The sequence below is a fragment of the Ascaphus truei genome, unplaced genomic scaffold (genome assembly GCF_040206685.1).
Source record: "Ascaphus truei isolate aAscTru1 unplaced genomic scaffold, aAscTru1.hap1 HAP1_SCAFFOLD_930, whole genome shotgun sequence".
Lineage (NCBI taxonomy): Eukaryota > Metazoa > Chordata > Amphibia > Anura > Ascaphidae > Ascaphus > Ascaphus truei.
The window spans coordinates 48,035-74,362 of record NW_027457269.1 but is presented as its reverse complement, the minus strand read 5'-3'; the positions used below and the strand labels follow the sequence as shown (position 1 = coordinate 74,362).

Here is a 26,328-nt window from a genome sequence, read left to right as displayed (position 1 = left end):
GATTCCCCCTCCCCAGTCACAGAGATCCCCCCCCCCAGTCAGAGATATTCCCCCCCAGTCACAGAGATTCCCCTCCCCCCAGTCACAGAGATTCCCCCCCGTCACAGAGATTCCCCCCTCCCCAGTCAGAGATATTCCCCCCCAGTCACAGAGATTCCCCTCCCCCCCCAGTCACAGAGATTCCCCCCCCAGTCACAGAGATTCCCCCTCCCCAGTCAGAGATATTCCCCCCCAGTCACAGAGATTCCCCTCCCCCCCAGTCACAGAGATTCCCCCCTCCCCAGTCACAGAGATTCCCCCCCCCAGTCACAGAGATTCCCCCCTCCCCAGTCAGAGATATTCCCCCCAGTACAGAGATTCCCCTCCCCCCAGTCACAGAGATTCCCCTCCCCCCCAGTCACAGAGATCCCCCCCCAGTCACAGAGATCCCCCCCCAGTCACAGAGATTCCCCTCCCCCCAGTCAAAGAGATTCCCCTTCCCCCAGTCACAGAGATTCCCCTCCCCCCCAGTCACAGAGATTCCCCTCCCCCCCAGTCACAGAGATTCCCCTCCCCCCCAGTCACAGAGATTCCCCTCCCCCCAGTCACAGAGATTCCCCTCCCCCCAGTCACAGAGATTCCCCTCCCCCCCCCAGTCACAGAGATTCCCCTCCCCCCCGAGTCACAGAGATTCCCCTCACCCCCGTCACAGAGATCCCCCCCCCAGTCACAGAGATTCTCCCCCAGTCACAGAGATTCCCCTCCCCCCTGTCACAGAGATCCCCCCCCCCAGTCACAGAGATTCTCCCCCAGTCACAGAGATTCTCCTCCCCCCCAGTCACAGAGATCCCCCTCAGTCAGAGATTCCCCTTCCCCCCCAGCCACAGAGATTCCCCCCCACCCCAGCCACAGAGATTCCCCCCCCCCAGTCACAGAGATTCCCCTCCCCCCAGTCACAGAGATTCCCCCCCCCCAGTCACAGAGATTCCCCTCCCCCCAGTCACAGAGATTCCCCTCCCCCAGTCACAGAGATTCCCCTCCCCCCAGTCACAGAGATCCCCCTCCCCCACAGTCACAGAGATCCCCCTCCCCCAGGTCACAGAGATTCCCCTCCCTCCAGTCACAGAGATTCCCCTCCCTCCAGTCACAGAGATTCCCCTCCCCCCCAGTCACAGAGATTCCCCTTCCCCCCCAGTCACAGAGATTCCCCTCCCCCCCAGTCACAGAGATTCCCCTTCCCCCTCCCCCCCAGGTCACAGAGATTCCCCTCCCCCCAGGTCACAGAGATCCCACCCCCCAGGCCACAGAGATCCCCCCCCACCCCAGTCACAGATATTCCCCCCCCACCCCAGTCACAGATATTCCCCCCCCACCCCAGTCACAGATATTCCCCCCCCACCCCAGTCACAGATATTCCCCCCCCACCCCAGTCACAGATATTCCCCCCCACCCCAGTCACAGATATTCCCCCCCCCACCCCAGTCACAGATATTCCCCCCCCACCCCAGTCACAGATATTCCCCCCCCCACCCCAGTCAAAGATATCCCCCCCCCCACCCCAGTCAAAGATATTCCCCCCCCCACCCCAGTCAAAGATATTCCCCCCCCCACCCCAGTCAAAGATATTCCCCCCCCCACCCCAGTCAAAGATATTCCCCCCCCCACCCCAGTCAAAGATATTCCCCCCCCACCCCAGTCACAGATATTCCCCCCCCACCCCAGTCACAGATATTCCCCCCCACCCCAGTCACAGATATTCCCCCCCCACCCCAGTCACAGATATTCCCCCCCCACCCCAGTCACAGATATTCCCCCCCAGTCACAGAGATCCCCCCCTCCCCCAGCACTCCCTTGCTGTGTCAGTTTCCATGGTAACTGCTAGAGGTTTTGCATGTCTCTCCTGTTTGATCTCACTGAGCCGCCGTACTGGGGTGTCACTGCTGTGACTGTGTTACCGGGGGGGAGATATTACCGCGGGGACCGGAAGTGGGCAGCGCAGACCGGAAGTGCCCCATGGAGTTATCACCGGGTGAGTCTCTGTAACAGGAAGAATATTATAATATGTGGTGGGAGCCGGTCACACGTGGGATGAGGTGGGGGGGACAGTGGGAGCCGGTCACACGTGGGATGAGGTGGGGGGGACAGTGGGAGCCGGTCACACGTGGGATGAGGTGGGGAATAGTGGGAGCAGGTCACACGTGGGATGAGGTGGGGGATAGTGGGAGCCGGTCACACGTGGGATGAGGTGGGGGATAGTGGGAGCCGGTCACACGTGGGGGGACAGTGGGAGCCGGTCACACGTGGGATGTGGTGGGGGATAGTGGGAGCCGGTCACACGTGGGATGAGGTGGGGGACAGTGGGAGCCGGTCACACGTGGGATGAGGTGGGGGACAGTGGGAGCCGGTCACACGTGGGATGAGGTGGGGGACAGTGGGAGCCGGTCACACGTGGGATGAGGTGGGGGATAGTGGGAGCCGGTCACACGTGGGATGAGGTGGGGGATAGTGGGAGCCGGTCACACGTGGGATGAGGTGGGGGAGGGGCAGTGGGAGCCGGTCACACGTGGGATGAGGTGGGGGACAGTGGGAGCCTGTCACACGTGGGATGAGGTGGGGGACAGTGGGAGCCTGTCACACGTGGGATGAGGTGGGGGGGCAGTGGGAGCCGGTCACACGTGGGATGAGGTGGGGGGGGGCAGTGGGAGCCAGTCACAGGTGGGATGAGGTGGGGGGGGGGGGGGCAGTGGGAGCCGGTCACACGTGGGATGAGGTGGGGAATAGTGGGAGCCGATCACACGTGGGATGAGGTGGGGGACAGTGGGAGCCGGTCACACGTGGGATGAGGTGGGGGACAGTGGGAGCAGGTCACACGTGGGATGAGGTGGGGGACAGTGGGAGCAGGTCACACGTGGGATGAGGTGGGGGACAGTGGGAGCCAGTCACACGTGGGATGAGGTGGGGGGTAGTGGGAGCAGGTCACACGTGGGATGAGGTGGGGGGGGCAGTGGGAGCCGGTCACAGGTGGGATGAGGTGGGGGGGGGGGGCAGTGGGAGCCGGTCACACATGGGATGAGGTGGGGGGGGGGCAGTGGGAGCCGGTCACACGTGGGATGAGGTGGGGGAGGGACAGTGGGAGCCGGTCACACGTGGAATAAGGTGGGGGGGGGGGCAGTGGGAGCCGGTCACACGTGGGATGACGGGGGGGGGCAGTGGGAGCCGGTCAGATGGGATGAGGTGGGGGGGACAGTGGGAGCCGGTCACATGGGATGAGGTGGGGGGGACATTGGGAGGGTGTGCTCTCTCACTCCAGCGGGCCCGGTGGTCTCTCTTCGGCAGGGTGGTCGCTTCCTGGATCAGAGAGTCCTGAGCACTGAGAGCTTTAGGCTTATTAAAGGTCTCGAACGAGCCAGCTGAGCTAATTAAGAGATCCTGCCCTGATATTAACCTGCTCAGCGCTGGGCTCGCGCTCTGTACACAGGTTTCCCTGCAAAGCTATTAGGGCAGGCACCCTGTTGCAGGGTTATCGTGTGACAGTATGTAACTGCATGGTTTTTGCACCTCTGGACACCCTCCTTCCATTGAGCTCTGTCTATGCCGACATCCCGCCGATCCCCGCGCCGACGTCCCGCCGATCCCCGCGCCGACGTCCCGCCGATCCCCGCGCCGACGTCCCGCCGATCCCCGCGCCGACGTCCCGCCGATCCCCGCGCCGACGTCCCGCCGATCCCCGCGCCGACGTCCCGCCGATCCCCGCGCCGACGTCCCGCCGATCCCCGCGCCGACGTCCCGCCGATCCCCGCGCCGACGTCCCGCCGATCCCCGCGCCGACGTCCCGCCGATCCCCGCGCCGACGTCCCGCCGATCCCCGCGCCGACGTCCCGCCGATCCCCGCGCCGACGTCCCGCCTATCCCCGCGCCGACGTCCCGCCGATCCCCGCGCCGACGTCCCGCCGATCCCCGCGCCGACGTCCCGCCGATGCCCGCGCCGACGTCCCGCCGATCCCCGCGCCGACGTCCTGCCGATCCCCGCGCCGACTTCCCGCCGATCCCCGCGCCGACGTCCTGCCGATCCCCGCGCCGACGTCCTGCCGATGCCCGCGCCGACGTCCTGCCGATCCCCGCGCCGACTTCCCGCCGATCCCCGCGCCGACGTCCCGCCGATCCCCGCGCCGACGTCCTGCCGATCCCCGCGCCGACGTCCTGCCGATCCCCGCGCCGACATCCTGCCGATCCCCGCGCTGACTGCGCAGACTTTTATACCGTATGCACCAAACACTAAGAAACAACAGGTTTATATTAAGTGTATGTCTGGGGGAACCTTATACCTGTGAGGGAAATGGGTCTGGGATACTTGGGCTCAAAAACCAGGATTGTGGGGGCCGCTTTATATCCCCGATGTAAGTCACCCAGCGTGCCCGCAGATCAGGCCTGCACGTCGGGGAGAATAGCAGGGCTACCGGTAACTTCCCCCCCCCCCCCCCCCGAACTCCTGCAAACAAGGCAAATACATTTTGACCCAAATATCCCCCCTTAAGCTTACACTCCCAAAGTTTAATGTTTCTGGGACAAGGGGAACAGGTAAAGGGGCACTGAAAGAAATCCAGCACACCCTGATAATAGAATCAGAATCACTGGCATATAACCAAAGAGCAAATGTAATCAGTGCACAAATGGATAAAAAACTGACAACGCCACACTAAGAGAACAGAGAACACATAGGTAGGAACATGTGGGACGTGCAGGAGGGTAATGGGATAAAGGGAAAAATAGAATAAGGTGGGAGAAGGAAGGGGAGGTGGGGGAAAGGGTGGAGAGGGGGCAAAACAACATCAAAGTGCGTCAAGAAGGGGGAGTATAGGGGGGCAATATTTCGGGAATTAACCCTTCATCAGGCCCGTTCCCCTCAGTCCCAGAGGGACAAGAGGGTACTTCCCTAGTCCCACAACCCACAAACACAGGTACTGACCCCAAATAAAAACAATAGAAATACCCTCCACAAGTTCTGAACAATATAATGATTAAATCAACATACAGTATCCCAAATCTTAATGACAAATGAAATCCACAATTCAGCCTAGGTATAAAGATAGTGTGGGAACAATTATATGCAATAAGCAACAATGCACTTTGCAAAACAGCAGCAGAATAGAGCGGATGCAGGTCAGGGTATAAGCAATCATGCAAATCAAATCCAGCAGCAGAATAGAGAGGATGCAGGTCAGGGTGTAAGCAATCACGCAAATCAGACCAGCAGCAGAATAGAGAGGATGCAGGTCAGGGTACAGTATAAGCAGTCACGCAAATCAGACCAGCAGCAGAATAGAGAGGATGCAGGTCAGGGTGTAAGCAATCACGCAAATCAGACCAGCGGCAGAATAGAGAGGATGCAGGTCAGGGTGTAAGCAGTCACGCAAATCAGACCAGCAGCAGAATAGAGAGGATGCAGGTCAGGGTGTAAGCAATCACGCAAATCAGACCAGCGGCAGAATAGAGAGGATGCAGGTCAGGGTGTAAGCAATCACGCAAATCAGACCAGCAGCAGAATAGAGAGGATGCAGGTCAGGGTATAAGCAGTCACGCAAATCAGACCAGCAGCAGAATAGAGAGGATGCAGGTCAGGGTGTAAGCAATCACGCAAATCAGACCAGCGGCAGAATAGAGAGGATGCAGGTCAGGGTGTAAGCAATCACGCAAATCAGACCAGCGGCAGAATAGAGAGGATGCAGGTCAGGGTATAAGCAATCACGCAAATCAGACCAACAGCAGAATAGAGAGGATGCAGGTCAGGGTATAAGCAATCACGCAAATCAGACCAGCGGCAGAATAGAGAGGATGCAGGTCAGGGTATAAGCAGTCACGCAAATCAGACCAGCAGCAGAATAGAGAGGATGCAGGTCAGGGTATAAGCAATCACGCAAATCAGACCAGCAGCAGAATAGAGAGGATGCAGGTCAGGGTATAAGCAATCACACAAATCAGACCAGCAGCAGAATAGAGTGGATGCAGGTCAGGGTATAAGCAATCACGCAAATCAGACCAGCAGCAGAATAGAGAGGATGCAGGTCAGGGTATAAGCAATCACGCAAATCAGACCAGCAGCAGAATAGAGAGGATGCAGGTCAGGGTATAAGCAATCACGCAAATCAGACCAGCAGCAGAATTGAGAGGATGCAGGTCAGGGTATAAGCAATCACGCAAATCAGACCAGCAGCAGAATAGAGAGGATGCAGGTCAAGGTATAAGCAATCACGCAAATCAGACCAGCGGCAGAATAGAGAGGATGCAGGTCAGGGTATAAGCAGTCACGCAAATCAGACCAGCAGCAGAATAGAGAGGATGCAGGTCAGGGTATAAGCAATCACGCAAATCAGACCAGCAGCAGAATAGAGAGGATGCAGGTCACGGTATAAGCAATCACGCAAATCAGACCAGCGGCAGAATAGAGAGGATGCAGGTCAGGGTATAAGCAATCACGCAAATCAGACCAGCGGCAGAATAGAGAGGATGCAGCTCAGGGTATAAGCAATCACGCAAATCAGACCAGCAGCAGAATAGAGAGGATGCAGGTCAGGGTATAAGCAGTCACGCAAATCAGACCAGCAGCAGAATAGAGAGGATGCAGGTCAGGGTATAAGCAATCACACAAATCAGACCAGCAGCAGAATAGAGAGGATGCAGGTCAGGGTATAAGCAATCACGCAAATCAGACCAGCAGCAGAATAGAGAGGATGCAGGTCAGGGTATAAGCAATCACGCAAATCAGACCAGCGGCAGAATAGAGAGGATGCAGGTCAGGGTATAAGCAGTCACGCAAATCAGACCAGCGGCAGAATAGAGAGGATGCAGGTCAGGGTATAAGCAATCACGCAAATCAGACCAGCAGCAGAATAGAGAGGATGCAGGTCAGGGTATAAGCAGTCACGCAAATCAGACCAGCAGCAGAATAGAGAGGATGCAGGTCAGGGTATAAGCAATCACGCAAATCAGACCAGCGGCAGAATAGAGAGGATGCAGGTCAGGGTATAAGCAATCACGCAAATCAGACCAGCAGCAGAATAGAGAGGATGCAGGTCAGGGTATAAGCAATCACGCAAATCAGACCAGCGGCAGAATAGAGAGGATGCAGGTCAGGGTATAAGCAATCACGCAAATCAGACCAGCGGCAGAATAGAGAGGATGCAGGTCAGGGTATAAGCAATCACGCAAATCAGACCAGCGGCAGAATAGAGAGGATGCAGGTCAGGGTATAAGCAGTCACACAAATCAGACCAGCGGCAGAATAGAGAGGATGCAGGTCAGGGTATAAGCAATCACGCAAATCAGACCAGCAGCAGAATAGAGAGGATGCAGGTCAGGGTATAAGCAATCACGCAAATCAGACCAGCGGCAGAATAGAGAGGATGCAGGTCAGGGTATAAGCAATCACGCAAATCAGACCAGCGGCAGAATAGAGAGGATGCAGGTCAGGGTATAAGCAATCACGCAAATCAGACCAGCAGCAGAATAGAGAGGATGCAGGTCAGGGTATAAGCAGTCACGCAAATCAGACCAGCAGCAGAATAGAGAGGATGCAGGTCAGGGTATAAGCAATCACGCAAATCAGACCAGCAGCAGAATAGAGAGGATGCAGGTCAGGGTATAAGCAATCACGCAAATCAGACCAGCGGCAGAATAGAGAGGATGCAGGTCAGGGTATAAGCAATCACGCAAATCAGACCAGCAGCAGAATAGAGAGGATGCAGGTCAGGGTATAAGCAGTCACGCAAATCAGACCAGCAGCAGAATAGAGAGGATGCAGGTCAGGGTATAAGCAATCACGCAAATCAGACCAGCAGCAGAATAGAGAGGATGCAGGTCAGGGTATAAGCAATCACGCAAATCAGACCAGCAGCAGAATAGAGAGGATGCAGGTCAGGGTGTAAGCAATCACACAAATCAGACCAGCAGCAGAATAGAGAGGATTCAGGTCAGGGTATAAGCAATCACGCAAATCAGACCAGCAGCAGAATAGAGAGGATGCAGGTCAGGGTATAAGCAATCACGCAAATCAGACCAGCGGCAGAATAGAGAGGATGCAGGTCAGGGTATAAGCAGTCACGCAAATCAGACCAGCGGCAGAATAGAGAGGATGCAGGTCAGGGTATAAGCAATCACGCAAATCAGACCAGCGGCAGAATAGAGAGGATGCAGGTCAGGGTATAAGCAGTCACGCAAATCAGACCAGCAGCAGAATAGAGAGGATGCAGGTCAGGGTATAAGCAATCACGCAAATCAGACCAGCGGCAGAATAGAGAGGATGCAGGTCAGGGTATAAGCAATCACGCAAATCAGACCAGCAGCAGAATAGAGAGGATGCAGGTCAGGGTATAAGCAATCACGCAAATCAGACCAGCAGCAGAATAGAGAGGATGCAGGTCAGGGTATAAGCAATCACGCAAATCAGACCAGCGGCAGAATAGAGAGGATGCAGGTCAGGGTATAAGCAATCACGCAAATTTGACCAGCGGCAGAATAGAGATTATGCAGGTCAGGATATAAGCAATCACGCAAATCAGACCAGCGGCAGAATAGAGAGGATGCAGGTCAGGGTATAAGCAATCACACAAATCAGACCAGCGGCAGAATAGAGAGGATGCAGGTCAGGGTATAAGCAATCACGCAAATCAGACCAGCAGCAGAATAGAGAGGATGCAGGTCAGGGTATAAGCAATCACGCAAATCAGACCAGCAGCAGAATAGAGAGGATGCAGGTCAGGGTATAAGCAATCACGCAAATCAGACCAGCGGCAGAATAGAGAGGATGCAGGTCAGGGTATAAGCAATCACGCAAATCAGACCAGCGGCAGAATAGAGAGGATGCAGGTCAGGGTATAAGCAATCACGCAAATCAGACCAGCGGCAGAATAGAGAGGATGCAGGTCAGGGTATAAGCAATCACGCAAATCAGACCAGCGGCAGAATAGAGAGGATGCAGGTCAGGGTATAAGCAATCACACAAATCAGACCAGCAGCAGAATAGAGAGGATGCAGGTCAGGGTATAAGCAATCACGCAAATCAGACCAGCAGCAGAATAGAGAGGATGCAGGTCAGGGTGTAAGCAATCACGCAAATCAGACCAGCGGCAGAATAGAGAGGATGCAGGTCAGGGTATAAGCAGTCACGCAAATCAGACCAGCAGCAGAATAGAGAGGATGCAGGTCAGGGTATAAGCAGTCACGCAAATCAGACCAGCAGCAGAATAGAGAGGATGCAGGTCAGGGTATAAGCAATCACGCAAATCAGACCAGCAGCAGAATAGAGAGGATGCAGGTCAGGGTATAAGCAATCACGCAAATCAGACCAGCAGCAGAATAGAGAGGATACAGGTCAGGGTATAAGCAGTCACGCAAATCAGACCAGCAGCAGAATAGAGAGGATGCAGGTCAGGGTATAAGCAATCACGCAAATCAGACCAGCAGCAGAATAGAGAGGATGCAGGTCAGGGTATAAGCAATCACACAAATCAGACCAGCGGCAGAATAGAGAGGATGCAGGTCAGGGTATAAGCAATCACGCAAATCAGACCAGCAGCAGAATAGAGAGGATGCAGGTCAGGGTATAAGCAATCACGCAAATCAGACCAGCAGCAGAATAGAGAGGATGCAGGTCAGGGTATAAGCAATCACGCAAATCAGACCAGCGGCAGAATAGAGAGGATGCAGGTCAGGGTATAAGCAATCACGCAAATCAGACCAGCAGCAGAATAGAGAGGATGCAGGTCAGGGTATAAGCAGTCACGCAAATCAGACCAGCAGCAGAATAGAGAGGATGCAGGTCAGGGTATAAGCAATCACGCAAATCAGACCAGCAGCAGAATAGAGAGGATGCAGGTCAGGGTATAAGCAATCACGCAAATCAGACCAGCGGCAGAATAGAGAGGATGCAGGTCAGGGTATAAGCAGTCACGCAAATCAGACCAGCAGCAGAATAGAGAGGATGCAGGTCAGGGTATAAGCAGTCACGCAAATCAGACCAGCAGCAGAATAGAGAGGATGCAGGTCAGGGTATAAGCAATCACGCAAATCAGACCAACGGCAGAATAGAGAGGATGCAGGTCAGGGTATAAGCAGTCACGCAAATCAGACCAGCGGCAGAATAGAGAGGATGCAGGTCAGGGTATAAGCAGTCACGCAAATCAGACCAGCAGCAGAATAGAGAGGATGCAGGTCAGGGTATAAGCAGTCACGCAAATCAGACCAGCAGCAGAATAGAGAGGATGCAGGTCAGGGTATAAGCAATCACGCAAATCAGACCAGCGGCAGAATAGAGAGGATGCAGGTCAGGGTATAAGCAGTCACGCAAATCAGACCAGCAGCAGAATAGAGAGGATGCAGGTCAGGGTATAAGCAGTCACGCAAATCAGACCAGCAGCAGAATAGAGAGGATGCAGGTCAGGGTATAAGCAATCACGCAAATCAGACCAGCAGCAGAATAGAGAGGATGCAGGTCAGGGTATAAGCAGTCACGCAAATCAGACCAGCAGCAGAATAGAGAGGATGCAGGTCAGGGTATAAGCAGTCACGCAAATCAGACCAGCAGCAGAATAGAGAGGATGCAGGTCAGGGTATAAGCAGTCACGCAAATCAGACCAGCGGCAGAATAGAGAGGATGCAGGTCAGGGTATAAGCAGTCACGCAAATCAGACCAGCAGCAGAATAGAGAGGATGCAGGTCAGGGTATAAGCAGTCACGCAAATCAGACCAGCCAGTCCTTAGTTACATGCATCACACGAGCTCGGGCCTCACACCAGAGAGTGTCTGCAATGAACTGCGCAGTCCATAGGGTTTCTTAAAGGCATCACGACGTCATCCGTTGTGCGCGCTACTTCAGTCAGTCACATGGCACACAGATGGTAATGTCCGTGTAGCTGTGTCGTATTCTCCACCCTCCGTGGAGGTGTAAACACATCGGGTTACCGTGCCTTAGTGAGGCAAAAAACCCATACATTGAATAAAATGTGAGCCGCGGTATGGGATATCAGAGACTAGCAATCTGATTGGCCAGAGTCTGAGGACCAATCAGATTCACCGCAGCTAGTACTAACCTTTCGATTTTATATATTAAAAAAGATGAAACACAGTCACAACGAAATAAAGCAGCTGAGTGATAATGTGATAGAACTATAATGAATAGCAATATAATACAACAAGTAATCTCTAATGATCAAACCGGAGCGAGAAGCTGCGGCTGTGAGCTCTGACTGCCGGACGCTGGCAGCGTGTCTCTGGTCTAACCGTGGGTAAGAGAGAGAAGCTGCGGCTGTGAGCTCTGACCGCCGGACGCTGGCAGCGTGTCTCTGGTCTAACCGTGGGTAAGAGATAGAAGCTGCGGCTGTGAGCTCTGACTGCCGGGCGCTGGCAGCGTGTCTCTGGTCTAACCGTGGGTAAGAGAGAGAAGCTGCGGCTGTGAGCTCTGACCGCCGGACGCTGGCAGCGTGTCTCTGGTCTAACCGTGAGTAAGAGAGAGAAGCTGCGGCTGTGAGCTCTGACCGCCGGGCGCTGGCAGCGCGTCTCTGGTCTAACCGTGAGTAAGAGAGAGAAGCTGCGGCTGTGAGCTCTGACCGCCGGGCGCTGGCAGCGTGTCTCTGGTCTAACCGTGGGTAAGAGAGAGAAGCTGCGGCTGTGAGCTCTGACTGCCGGGCGCTGGCAGCGTGTCTCTGATCTAACCGTGGGTAAGAGAGAGAAGCTGCGGCTGTGAGCTCTGACTGCCGGGCGCTGGCAGCGTGTCTCTGGTCTAGCCGTGGGTAAGAGAGAGAAGCTGCGGCTGTGAGCTCTGACCGCCGGGCGCTGGCAGCGCGTCTCTGGTCTAACCGTGGGTAAGAGAGAGAAGCTGCGGCTGTGAGCTCTGACTGCCGGACGCTGGCAGCGCGTCTCTGATCTAACCGTGGGTAAGAGAGAGAAGCTGCGGCTGTGAGCTCTGACTGCCGGGCGCTGGCAGCGCGTCTCTGATCTAGCCGTGGGTAAGAGAGAGAAGCTGCGGCTGTGAGCTCTGACTGCCGGACGCTGGCAGCGTGTCTCTGGTCTAACCGTGGGTAAGAGAGAGAAGCTGCGGCTGTGAGCTCTGACTGCCGGACGCTGGCAGCGTGTCTCTGATCTAACCGTGGGTAAGAGAGAGAAGCTGCGGCTGTGAGCTCTGACTGCCGGGCGCTGGCAGCGTGTCCCTGATCTAACCGTGGGTAAGAGAGAGAAGCTGCGGCTGTGAGCTCTGACTGCCGGGCGCTGGCACCGTGTCTCTGGTCTAACCGTGGGTAAGAGAGAGAAGCTGCGGCTGTGAGCTCTGACTGCCGGACGCTGGCAGCGTGTCTCTGGTCTAACCGTGGGTAAGAGAGAGAAGCTGCGGCTGTGAGCTCTGACTGCCGGACGCTGGCAGCGTGTCTCTGGTCTAACCGTGGGTAAGAGAGAGAAGCTGCGGCTGTGAGCTCTGACTGCCGGACGCTGTCAGCGTGTCTCTGGTCTAACCGTGGGTAAGAGAGAGAAGCTGCGGCTGTGAGCTCTGACTGCCGGACGCTGGCAGCGTGTCTCTGGTCTAACCGTGGGTAAGAGAGAGAAGCTGCGGCTGTGAGCTCTGACTGCCGGACGCTGGCAGCGTGTCTCTGGTCTAACCGTGGATAAGAGAGAGAAGCTGCGGCTGTGAGCTCTGACTGCCGGGCGCTGGCAGCGCGTCTCTGGTCTAACCGTGGGTAAGAGAGAGAAGCTGCGGCTGTGAGCTCTGACTGCCGGGCGCTGGCAGCGTGTCTCTGGTCTAACCGTGGGTAAGAGAGAGAAGCTGCGGCTGTGAGCTCTGACTGCCGGGCGCTGGCAGCGTGTCTCTGATCTAACCGTGGGTAAGAGAGAGAAGCTGCGGCTGTGAGCTCTTACTGCCGGGCGCTGGCAGCGTGTCTCTGGTCTAACCGTGGGTAAGAGAGAGAAGCTGCGGCTGTGAGCTCTGACTGCCGGACGCTGGCAGCGCGTCTCTGATCTAACCGTGGGTAAGAGAGAGAAGCTGCGGCTGTGAGCTCTGACTGCCGGGCGCTGGCAGCGTGTCTCTGGTCTAACCGTGGGTAAGAGAGAGAAGCTGCGGCTGTGAGCTCTGACTGCCGGACGCTGGCAGCGTGTCTCTGGTCTAACCGTGGGTAAGAGAGAGAAGCTGCCGCTGTGAGCTCTGACTGCCGGGCGCTGGCAGCGTGTCTCTGGTCTAGCCATGGGTAAGAGAGAGAAGCTGCGGCTGTGAGCTCTGACTGCCGGGCGCTGGCAGCGTGTCTCTGGTCTAACCGTGGGTAAGAGAGAGAAGCTGCGGCTGTGAGCTCTGACTGCCGGGCGCTGGCAGCGTGTCTCTGGTCTAACCGTGGGTAAGAGAGAGAAGCTGCGGCTGTGAGCTCTGACTGCCGGACGCTGGCAGCGTGTCTCTGATCTAACCGTGGGTAAGAGAGAGAAGCTGCGGCTGTGAGCTCTGACTGCCGGGCGCTGGCAGCGTGTCTCTGATATAACCGTGGGTAAGAGAGAGAAGCTGCGGCTGTGAGCTCTGACTGCCGGGCGCTGGCAGCGTGTCTCTGATATAACCGTGGGTAAGAGAGAGAAGCTGCGGCTGTGAGCTCTGACTGCCGGGCGCTGGCAGCGTGTCTCTGATATAACCGTGGGTAAGAAAGAGAAGCTGCGGCTGTGAGCTCTGACTGCCGGGCGCTGGCAGCGTGTCTCTGGTCTAACCGTGGGTAAGAGAGAGAAGCTGCCGCTGTGAGCTCTGACTGCCGGGTGCTGGCAGCGTGTCTCTGGTCTAACCGTGGGTAAGAGAGAGAAGCTGCGGCTGTGAGCTCTGACTGCCGGACGCTGGCAGCGTGTCTCTGGTCTAACCGTGGGTAAGAGAGAGAAGCTGCCGCTGTGAGCTCTGACTGCCGGACGCTGGCAGCGTGTCTCTGATCTAACCGTGGGTAAGAGAGAGAAACTGCGGCTGTGAGCTCTGACTGCCGGGCGCTGGCAGCGTGTCTCTGGTCTAACCGTGGGTAAGAGAGAGAAGCTGCCGCTGTGAGCTCTGACCGCCGGACGGTGGCAGCGTGTCTCTGATCTAACCGTGGGTAAGAGAGAGAAGCTGCGGCTGTGAGCTCTGACTGCCGGGCGCTGGCAGCGTGTCTCTGGTCTAACCGTGGGTAAGAGAGAAGCTGCGGCTGTGAGCTCTGACTGCCGGACGCTGGCAGCGCGTCTCTGATCTAACCGTGGGTAAGAGAGAGAAGCTGCGGCTGTGAGCTCTGACTGCCGGACGCTGGCAGCGCGTCTCTGATCTAACCGTGGGTAAGAGAGAGAAGCTGCGGCTGTGAGCTCTGACTGCCGGACGCTGGCAGCGCGTCTCTGATCTAACCGTGGGTAAGAGAGAGAAGCTGCGGCTGTGAGCTCTGACTGCCGGGCGCTGGCAGCGCGTCTCTGGTCTAACCGTGGGTAAGAGAGAGAAGCTGCGGCTGTGAGCTCTGACTGCCGGACGCTGGCAGCGTGTCTCTGGTCTAACCGTGGGTAAGAGAGAGAAGCTGCGGCTGTGAGCTCTGACTGCCGGACGCTGGCAGCGTGTCTCTGATCTAGCCGTGGGTAAGAGAGAGAAGCTGCGGCTGTGAGCTCTGACCGCCGGACGCTGGCAGCGTGTCTCTGGTCTAACCGTGGGTAAGAGAGAGAAGCTGCGGCTGTGAGCTCTGACTGCCGGGCGCTGGCAGCGTGTCTCTGATCTAACCGTGGGTAAGAGAGAGAAGCTGCGGCTGTGAGCTCTGACTGCCGGACGCTGGCAGCGTGTCTCTGGTCTAACCGTGGGTAAGAGAGAGAAGCTGCGGCTGTGAGCTCTGACTGCCGGGCGCTGGCAGCGTGTCTCTGGTCTAACCGTGGGTAAGAGAGAGAAGCTGCGGCTGTGAGCTCTGACTGCCGGGCGCTGGCAGCGTGTCTCTGGTCTAACCGTGGGTAAGAGAGAGAAGCTGCGGCTGTGAGCTCTGACTGCCGGACGCTGGCAGCGTGTCTCTGGTCTAACCGTGGGTAAGAGAGAGAAGCTGCGGCTGTGAGCTCTGACTGCCGCACGCTGGCAGCGTGTCTCTGGTCTAACCGTGGGTAAGAGAGAGAAGCTGCGGCTGTGAGCTCTGACTGCCGGACGCTGGCAGCGTGTCTCTGGTCTAACCGTGGGTAAGAGAGAGAAGCTGCGGCTGTGAGCTCTGACTGCCGGGCGCTGGCAGCGTGTCTCTGATCAAACCGTGGGTAAGAGAGAGAAGCTGCGGCTGTGAGCTCTGACCGCCGGGCGCTGGCAGCGTGTCTCTGATCTAACCGTGGGTAAGAGAGAGAAGCTGCGGCTGTGAGCTCTGACTGCCGGGCGCTGGCAGCGTGTCTCTGGTCTAACCGTGGGTAAGAGAGAGAAGCTGCGGCTGTGAGCTCTGACTGCCGGACGCTGGCAGCGTGTCTCTGGTCTAACCGTGGGTAAGAGAGAGAAGCTGCGGCTGTGAGCTCTGACTGCCGGACGCTGGCAGCGTGTCTCTGATCTAACCGTGGGTAAGAGAGAGAAGCTGCGGCTGTGAGCTCTGACTGCCGGGCGCTGGCAGCGTGTCTCTGGTCTAACCGTGGGTAAGAGAGAGAAGCTGCGGCTGTGAGCTCTGACTGCCGGGCGCTGGCAGCGTGTCTCTGGTCTAACCGTGGGTAAGAGAGAGAAGCTGCGGCTGTGAGCCCTGACTGCCGGGCGCTGGCAGTGTGTCTCTGATCTAACCGTGGGTAAGAGAGAGTGGCACCAGTACATGCGCCAGCGCACTTCTGTGGGCACGTTAGTGCTTCCCTCCATTTAGTATTTGGCATCTGCTGAATATTAGTTATTGCTAATTGCTACAAAGACGTGGTTTGTAATGTACATTACGCCTTTTGTATGGCGCCCTTGTAACTGATCAGCTTATTATCAGGCATTTAACCTGCGTGCCAGTATTGCAGCTTACACACCTGTTCAGTAACACATACATACACACCTGTTCAGTAACATATACATACACACCTGTTCAGTAACATATACATACACGCCTGTTCAGTAACATATACATACACACCTGTTCAGTAACATATACATACACGCCTGTTCAGTAACATATACATACCTGTTCAGTAACATATACATACACACCTGTTCAGTAACATATACATACACACCTGTTCAGTAACATATACATACACGCCTGTTCAGTAACATATACATACACACCTGTTCAGTAACATATACATACACACCTGTTCAGTAACATATACATACACACCTGTTCAGTAACATATACATACACACCTGTTCAGTAACATATACATACACACCTGTTCAGTAACATATACATACACACCTGTTCAGTAACATATACATACACAGCTGTTCAGTAACATATACATACACACCTGTTCAGTAACATATACATACACACCTGTTCAGTAACATATACATACACACCTGTTCAGTAACATATACATACACACCTGTTCAGTAACATATACATACACGCCTGTTCAGTAACATATACATACACACCTGTTCAGTAACATATACATACACGCCTGTTCAGTAACATATACATACACACCTGTTCAGTAACATATACATACACACCTGTTCAGTAACATATACATACACACCTGTTCAGTAACATATACATACACACCTGTTCAGTAACATATACATACACACCTGTTCAGTAACATATACATACACACCTGTTCAGTAACATATACATACACACCTGTTCAGTAACATATACATACACACCTGTTCAGTAACATATACATACACACCTGTTCAGTAACATATACATACACACCTGTTCAGTAACATATACATACACACCTGTTCAGTAACATATACATACACACCTGTTCAGTAACATATACATACACACCTGTTCAGTAACATATACATACACACCTGTTCAGTAACATATACATACACACATGTTCAGTAACATATACATACACACCTGTTCAGTAACATATACATACACACCTGTTCAGTAACATATACATACACGCCTGCGCCCCGTCGCTGGGGATTTGAAACTTGTATTATTTTTTATTTTATGTGTTATCTTTCTATGTGGCCTCATCAAGTCTGTCTCTACGGATATAATATAATGTAGAGGTTTGGGATTTTCCAGCTATTCTGTGTGTGTGTGTGTGTGTGTGTGTGTGTGTGTGTGTGTGTGTGTGTGTGTGTGTGTGTGTGTGTGTGTGTGTGTGTGTGTGTGTGTGTGTGTGTGTCCATCCTACCGTGAGTGCAATACTAGGGGCTTTTCTGACCCCTTGTGGTCACTTTGTCGAGTGTCTATTACTGTATGTGTACAGTATGTTTCCCCCTGTGCACCAGGTAACCTTCTGTGATGTAAATGTGTGGTGAGTGTTGTGTGTATATACAGTTCTTATCAGTGTGTTTGTGGTCATCTTCCTACAACATGTCCCTTTGTCTTCCAGCTCCTGACCCAGCTCCCCATGGTGAGTATTTAGCTAATGTCATGATAATGTCATGAGATATTGGGTATTTTTATTCACTTTGGTGCTTGAGGGGTTAATGAGCTACACTTGTTTAACAAAATACCAAATGCTGGGTTTGAAACTGGGCAGGACTGTTTTCTGTCTGCTCTGAATGTCAAAGTATTCTGTAGAAAGGGTGGGCTTATGACGGTGCTTTAAGAAAATATTGTATCTAAGTCTGGAGGAGATTGTTACTGGGCAGATCTGACATGGGGCATGCTGGGATAGCATAGCAGACCTCATCTTCTGAACCAGTGCCTCTCTGGGGAAAATCCATAGCATGTGCTAATGTACTGTATAGGATTTTCTGTTTTACCCCTTTTATTTTAAGAAGCTGCTCTGCCTTATATTGTAATTGTATGTTTATTTTGTAATACCTTTTCTGTAATTCAAGCACTGTATTTTTATATATATTAAACCATTTAATAAGTAATGCTTTGGGCTCTGAATGAACTTTGTGCACGCTGGAGAGAATAACTTGCTAAATTCAGGCACATGTTACTACAACTGATTTGGTGTTAAAGTGCATAGTTTTTCCTATAATAAACAGGGACCTGAGGCCCGGGCGGATATTTTAGTCTAAGATCTGTTATCATATCTGCATAACCTCAGGTGGTGGCAGTGGATGGTTATGATGTGCAATTGAGTAGAGGTTAATACTAACTCGCTGGTTCCTTGCAGAGGAGAAAGGGGGGTTGCTAGAGAAGCCTTTGTGTATTAACCCTGGTTGCATATCTAAAGTCACGTGCTCACTTGTGTGCTGTTCGTGGCGGTGGTATATTGGGACGGCTTGGGGGAGAGATACAACCCATTTGAGGGACCCTTGAGGGGGTGAAGAGTGGGGCAGCTTGCGAGCGTCGGTATTAACCCTTGTCCCTTATACAGGTCGCGTGCTAGCAGGGGGTCGTACGTGACAGCTATATATATATATATATATATATATATATATATATATATATATATATATATATCACTTTATACAATTCATACTGTGATGCTGTATTTATATTGAGATTTATTTCGCACGACTTTATCAACAGATAAAAAAAGCTAGGTTGATGGATAATGATTTCAGTCAATTTTAATGGCCTTTTCGGTAACCAATAATTGACAATACTTTCCTGCTACAATCTCCCAGCCAGTACAAAAGGATGGGGGCTTCACATAAATAAATGAACGGGAGAATGTTATCCGCAACGTACAAATTAGCACCAAGAAGGCAAAACGCGAAGGCAAAAGTGCTCAGAAATTGTCACCGGTTTATATTTGTTTTGTTTCTATCCATTTTTTTTCTCTGTAAACTGTGTTTTCATGTTTGTATGTGTTCTTATATTCGCAAAATGTAACAATACATTTGAAAGCATTGTCCATATGTATAATAATATATAATAACCTTATTAGTCTCACAACTGGCACCGGATCATTGTGTAGTAATTATAAGCTTTTATACAGACTGATTTGGATGTTGATAAATATAAAGTATTATCATCACATTATAACTTTAGTAACATACTGTAAAAGACACTCCCCTAATACCGCTCAGCCCCGTTATAGCGCGGTCCTCAGGGGCCACCCCATCCGACCGCGCTATAACTGCGGTCGCGCTAATTTGTTTATTTTTAAATGGCCGCCGTGCGCCTGATCGGGAGGAGAGGGGAAGAGGTGGAGTGGGGCGCCGGCAGCCGTACATGTCCCCCGCAGCCACCGTACTTCCCCCAGCAGCCTCACTTCCACCAGCAGCTCCGCACCGATTCCCCCCCCCCCCCTCACCGATCCCCGCACCCCAGCCCCGCACCGATCCCCAGCCCGGCACCGATCCCCCCAGCCCCGCACCAATCTCCACCAGCAGCTCCGTACCCCAGCCCGGCACCGAGCCCCGCACCAATCTCCTCCCCCCCCAGCCCTGCACCGATACCCCAGCAGCTGACACCGGGGGTAGGTGGGGGGCTGTGAGTGTGTGCAGTGTGCTGTGAGTGTGTGCAGTGTATGCAGCATGCTGTGAGTGTGTGCAGAGTGCAGTGTGTGCAGTGTGCTGTGAGTGTGTGCAGAGTGCAGTGTGTGCAGTGAGTGTGCTGTGAGTGTGTGCAGTGTATGCAGCATGCTGTGAGTGTGTGCAGAGTGCAGTGTGTGCAGTGTGCTGTGTGTGTGCAGTGTGTGCAGTGTGCTGTGAGTGTGTGCAGAGTGCAGTGCGTGCAGTGTGCTGTGAGTGTGTCTGCAATTTTTTTTTTTTTTTTTTTTATATTTGGGGTCCACGCTCAAACCGTGTTATAAGCGGATCGCTCTATAACGGGGTTGTGCTGTAGTAGGACAGATAGTGTAATATAGCAGGGAATACACTATGTACTGATTGCAGAGTCTGAGCGATGCCACAAGACACTTTATTGAACAGTGAGAGGCTCTCAGAAATAACAGGGGCAGCTCTGATGATTGTGCTCCTCCTGACAAACAAACAAACAACAATTGGAGAATTCTGTGTTCCAGGAACCAGTTGAGTTTGATAAAGTTGCGATTTACTTCTCCAAGGACGAGTGGGATTATTTAACAGAAGAACAGAAGGAACTTTACAAGGATGTGATGATGGAGAATTACCAGGCTCTCTGCTCTCTAGGTAAGGAAATATGACCTTCATTATACCAAATAAGATGAGATATATATAACTAGCTGATATTCCCGGCGTTGCCCGGGATTGCAGGGGCGGGGTTGGTGAAAGGCGGGGGCGGGGGGTTGAAAGGCGGGGGAGGGGGGGTGCGAAAGACAGGGATCCCTCCCCCTGCGTTTCCTCACCTGGCGCCCTGCCGCGCTCCTCCTCAGGCTGCCACTGGGGCTCTCCCCCCTCCTGGGATTCACCGGCTCCCGGTGGCACAGAGGAGCTAGTGTGCGGCCCTACCTCCCTGCCGCCTCCTGGGCCGCCCTCCTCCTCTTCCTCCGGGTACCGGCCGCCCTCCTCCTCCACCTCGGGCTCCTCGGCGGTGTCCGCTCTCGGGGATAGTGAGCTGGGGTAGCGGCGTGTGGGGGGTGGGGGAGTTGAGCCGGAGAGAGCGTGGGGGGGGAAGTGGGAGAGCACCGGGGAGCGGGCTCGCGGTGGAGGCGCACGCATCTCACCCCCCGGCCACGCATCTCCCTCCCCTGTGGCTGCAGGGAGAGGCGGAGAGAGCCGGTGGAGCGCTCTCGGGGATGGGGAGCGTGCTCGGGGGGCGGCGGAGGGGCCAAGGAGATTAGCCGAGTGGGCAGGCGGCGGCGTGTGAGAGGTGGTGTCAGTGCATCGGGCAGGAGACGGCGTGAGTTTGGCGGGCGGGAGGCGGCGTGGCGAGAGGTGAGGTGGAGGAGGATTGCTTTTGGTGTGAGGGGTGGTGTTTGAGGTGATGCAGTGGCGGCGCGGAGGAGCGGGCGCCGATGGCCGTGGGTAGCGGTGCTGGCGACGCCGGGGAGGCTTTGGTTTGCTGTGAGGGGGGGGGGGGAAGAGGTGAGGCGGCGGCACCGAGGAGCGAGTGCCGATGGCTGTGGGTAGCTGTGTTGGCGGCGGGTTAGTGTGGCAGTTGGGACCAATGAGAGGCGTGCGGGGGTGGGTCCGGGCCACGGACCAATCTGATTGGCCAGAGGGTGAGTGACAGACCAACTGACCATAAAACAGAAAAAACCAAGCACTTACCTAATACTAATGAATCAAAGATGAAGTTGCAAATAAATTAATAGTTCAAACCAACAAATACAGTGCCTCTAAATAGTAAGAGATAAACTTGTAATCCCTTCTGCTTCAACCCCAAAGTAGGGAACATCCAAGGCCCTTAAGTAGAATGTAAAGACAGAGAAAGTCGGGGGAGCAAGGGGTTAAAACATTCCAATTATAGAGATACGTGTGGAAAAAACAGATAACAGGCAAACACTTCTTAGGGGAGGGAAGGGAAAGGTAAGATATTGCTCAGATACTCACACGGCCATGTGCGAGTTAAGGTATAGATTAAAGCTCTAATCTTTGTACACTTTTGATCCACGGAGGCTTCCGTAGTCAATGCGCAGTTGCAGCCGAGCTGAGCAGGGGCTACCATCTCTCTGCACTCCGGACGCGGAGGCGCTGTCTGTGACGAGACGCACCATTTGGCCACGTTGTCCAACCGTGGATCTGTTTGTTTATGTGAGTGCTATTGTGGATGCTTTTTATTTATAATAAATGTACATTTTACCTTCACGCTGACACCTTGCCTTACTTACCCCAAAAAACTGCCGGACTGGGGAGGAAACAGTTTACTACGAGCATTAAGAAGGGGATCCCCCATTGAAATCTTGCTCGGAAGCAAACACCTATGCCCTGGCCTCTAACTACTGTCCTGGATGGGTTAAATTATACCCCAAAGAAACCTTTTCTACATCTTTACTTACACAGGGCCGTGTAAGTATTATATTACTGTTTTTATTTCACCATTTCATTCCACCTGCGTCCCGAATTTAATTGTGGACGGGCCAGGATCTACCTTTAAAGATACCACTATATACCTTAACTCACACATGGCCGTGTGAGTACTGTATATGAGCAATATCTTACCTTTCCCTTCCCTCCCCTAAGAAGTGTTCGCCTGTTATTTGTTTTTTCCACACGTATCTCTACAATTGGAATGTTTTAACCCCTTGCTCTCCCTACTTTTTCTGTCTTTACAGACCAACTGACCAATCAGATTGCCCATAAGCACAGCTAACATACAACGTTTAAAAAAAATATATATATATATTCATTTGACTTCCAAAACTACAGGAACTGAATGTATATCTCTATATAGCGCCATCCGTGTACATAGCGCTGCACGGCAGTAATACACGTGATATAACAATACAGCCGATAATGGGAATAAGAATTTTCTGTGGTGCAAACACATTAAATATATACGTGTCTCCCCTGACATATACAGGATGTGTCAATGTGACGCCTGAGATTGTATCAATGATTGAGCGCGGAGAAGAGCCGTATATACGGGGTCACCAGCAGTATAGGGAGAAGGAAAGTCCTACAGATATCAGCACTGGTGAGTAATAAACACTTTAGTGGTGGGAGCTCTAGGAACAATCATTATATAACATATTTCATAAAAAAAGGAAATTTGATCACAAATTAGTATATCTATCAATTTTTAATGTCCTTTTGTAACTTTACCATTCCCATAATAAAGTGAAAATGTATGTGGTACACATGCTTCCTGATTTTTTAAATATATATATCTTTCTGGGAGGCAATATCCTCACAAATTAAGTTTATTGCAAGTTTGAATGCTTTTCTGCACTTCTAATTAGACACATTTACTGAATACCTGATTTGTTACACATCTTACGAAGGGAAGAAAATCACTTCCACGGATTTGCTCAATAAACTAATTTATTGCCAATAGACTTAACGTTTCGGCCGCACTGGCCTTTCTCATTATGCCATTTCTGCTTCTGAGAAAGGCCTGTGTGGCCGAAACGTTAAGTCTATTGGCAATAAATTAGTTTATTGAGCAAATCTGTGGAGCCCTGATTTTCTTCCCTTCGTTATACCCTGGATTGATACAGAGAATCCTGAACTAGGAGCACCGGTAGTTGTATCCCCTTTTTTCTGATTATAATAGTGTGCAACAATTTATCATCCCCCTATTCTACTATATATAACAATGTAATCGGTGTGAGTCCCGCAGAGCTTACACTCTATATATACACTCACACACTACTTCTATATTTCTCTCTGAGAGGCAATATCCTCACAAATTAAGTTTATTGCCAGTTTGAATGCTTTTCTGCACTTCTATTTAGAAACATTTACTGAATACCCGATTTTGATCTTACTATGTGTATCCTGTCTCTTTACATTCTTAAACTAAATCTGACGTGTGAGGATCATTTTTTGTGTCCGAAGTTAATGTATTTCTTTACTCACATGTTTTTCCCCAGCTGCTGGATTCGTGAGCAGGAATTCCCCTGAAAGATATCACATTTTGCTCTGTTCACCAGATTGTGTAATGGAAAATACCAGTGTTACTCAAATGTATCCCGGAGCAAATCACATTAGTCAGGATATACCAAACCAGCGTCTGAGAGAAACTGTGAGCATTATGGTTAAGGAATCAACCTCACAGGAAGAAGGAAATCTCCCAGACTCCCACATTTATACCATCAGAGAACATACAGGGACAGAATATGCATCTACTCCTATTACAACGTGTAACAAAGGAAACATGAATGCAGGGAACGTTCACAAGAACTTGTCAGTAACAGAAAAAACATTTGTATGTTCTGAATGTGGGAAATGTTTCACAAATAACTGTACTCTCCTTAGACATCAGAAAATACACACAGGAGAAAAACCATTTGTATGTTCTGTATGTGGGAAATGTTTTACAAATAACTGCAGTCTCCTTGGCCATCAGAGAATACACACAGGAGAAAAACCATTTGTATGTTCTGAATGTTGGAAATGTTTTGCCCATAACTCTACTCTTGTTCAACATCAGAGAATTCATTCAGGAGAAAGACCATTTGTATGTTCTGAATGTGGGAAAAGTTTTACCCAGAAAACTAATCTTATTAAGCATCAGAGAATTCACACAGGAGAAAGACCATTTGCATGTTCTGAATGTGGGAAATGTTTTACAAATAACTCTACTCTCCTTACACATCAGAGAGTACACACAGGAGAAAAACCATTTGTATGTTCTGAATGTTGGAAAGGTTTTACCCTTAACTCTACTCTTGTTAAACATCAAAGAAGTCACACCGGAGAAAGACCATTTGTATGTTCTGAATGTGGGAAATGTTTTATCAAGAAAACTACTCTTGTTATACATCAGAGAATTCACACAGGAGAAAAAGCATTTATATGTTCTGAATGTGGGAAATGTTTTAACCAGTACTCTACTCTCGTTAAACATCAGAGAATTCACACGGGAGAAAAACCATATGTATGTTCTGAATGTGGGAAATGTTTTACCCAGAACTCTTCTCTTGTTAAACATCAGAGTAGTCACACAGAAGAAAGACCATTTGTATGTTCTGAATGTGGGAAATGTTTTACCCAGAACTCTTCTCTTGTTAGACATCAGGGAAGTCACACAGGAGAAAAACGATGTTTGCTCTAAATATCGTCAATGTTTTGCTCACACAAGTTTACTTTGTAATATAGCACTTTGAAAATGATTGATTTTATTTTTGTAAAAAAATATCTTCACTGTTATGAAAACAATACATTTCTTGTAGTTGTGGGGAATTTGTTGCTTTTTGCTTTTTATTATTTAATTTAGAAAAATGTAAGGAACGTGTGGAATATATTGTTTTTTAAAAAAAATTAATTGGAAATTCCTTATAGGATAATTTTTTAATAAATCGTTTATAATCTGCATCTTGTTTATTTCCAAACGTTTGAGTTTGAAAATCGCTGTTGTCAGATTCTTCCTAACGCCCTGGTCTGCAGTACCCATGCACAACCACCGGGAGTGCTGTTGAAGCCTTTCCTTGCTGAGATCCAGTTCTGCGGTTCTTCTCACTCTGAAAGCTGGTACCCTGCATCAGTCTCTGTCTCTCAACCTGCCCTATATAATCCTCCCCTTCCTGTCTCGGTGCCCTATATAACCCTCCCCTTCCGGTCTCAGTGCCCTATATAACCCTCCCCTTCTGGTCTCAGTGCCCTATATAACCCTCCCCTTCCTGTCTCTCAGCCTCCCCTATATAACCCTCCCCTTCCTGTCTCAGTGCCCTATATAACCCTCCCCTTCCGGTCTCAGTGCCCTATATAACCCTCCCCTTCCTGTCTCAGCCTGCCCTATATAACCCTCCCCTTCCTGTCTCAGTGCCCTATATAACCCCCCCTTCCTGTCTCAGCCTGCCCTATATAATCCTCCCCTTCCTGTCTCTCAGCCTGCCCTATATATCCCTCCCCTTCCTGTCTCTCAGTCTGCCCTATATAACCCTCCCCTTCCTGTCTCAGCCTGCCCTATATAACCCTCCCCTTCCTGTCTCAGCCTGCCCTATATAACCCTCCCCTTCCTGTCTCAGTGCCCTATATAACCCTCCCCTTCCGGTCTCAGCCTGCTCTATAACCCCCCCCTTCCTGTCTCAGTGCCCTATATAACCCTCCCCTTCTGGTCTCAGCCTGCCCTATATAACCCTCCCCTTCCTGTCTCTCATCCTGCCCTATATAACCCTCCCCTTCCTGTCTCTCAGCCTGCCCTATATAACCCTCCCCTTCCTGTCAGTGCCTGCCCTATATAAACCTCCCCTTCCTGTCTCAGCCTGCCCTATATAACCCTCCCATTCCTGTCCCTCAGCCTGCCCTATATAACCCTCCTCTTCCTGTCTCAGTGCCCTATATAACCCTCCCCTTCCTGGTTATACTGGTTCCTCCAGAACCTACTTGCTTTCCTGCTGTGGCTGTTCCCTTTTTGGGGTTTCCCTTGTCCCGTCCTATTCCTGCCTCCTCGCTGCTGACTTCTGCCGTGACCTGACTGATATACAAAAAGAGGAAGAAACGTCTGGAGCAGCAACTGAACATCAGTCGAATAGGACAGTACCCGGGTAGGTCAAGTAGAAAGTGTTTTATTCGGACACAGGAGACGACAATCTCCACAATACAAATCCCGCGCGTTTCACGCCCAAATTGCGCTTTCTCAAAGAGTGACTGATATACAGCCTGCTGTTCCTATCACTGGGCTCCACCCCTGCAATAGATCTCTCCTTGACACCAACACACTTTTCAGTACATATGCTGTTTATAGTTAAGATTACAAGCAATAAATAAAAAACTTAACATGGGCTCAGTGACGAAAAGGGCAAAGGGATGGTTAAAATAAAGGCGGGTTCTGGTCCTGCTTCCCT

General features: G+C 51.8%; 1 protein-coding gene across 3 annotated transcripts; it reads left to right on the top strand.

Annotated features, from left to right (window-relative positions):
* Positions 1-1,913: 1,913 nt before the first annotated feature.
* LOC142486525 (uncharacterized) lies at positions 1,914-24,854 on the top strand. 3 transcript variants are annotated; one of them, XM_075585101.1, is made up of 5 exons: positions 1,914-2,008; positions 17,440-17,460; positions 19,981-20,107; positions 22,401-22,514; positions 23,413-24,854. In XM_075585101.1, the coding sequence occupies exons 2-5, from the start codon at positions 17,458-17,460 to the stop codon at positions 24,594-24,596; spliced, it is 1,428 nt and encodes a 475-aa protein (XP_075441216.1). In that variant the 5' UTR covers positions 1,914-2,008; positions 17,440-17,457; the 3' UTR covers positions 24,597-24,854. The 3 variants fall into 3 exon arrangements, with proteins under 3 accessions (XP_075441216.1, XP_075441218.1, XP_075441217.1); XM_075585103.1 differs by lacking the exons at positions 1,914-2,008; positions 17,440-17,460; positions 19,981-20,107 and adding an exon at positions 21,571-21,631; XM_075585102.1 differs by lacking the exons at positions 1,914-2,008; positions 17,440-17,460; positions 19,981-20,107 and adding an exon at positions 21,643-21,886.
* Positions 24,855-26,328: the final 1,474 nt, after the last annotated feature.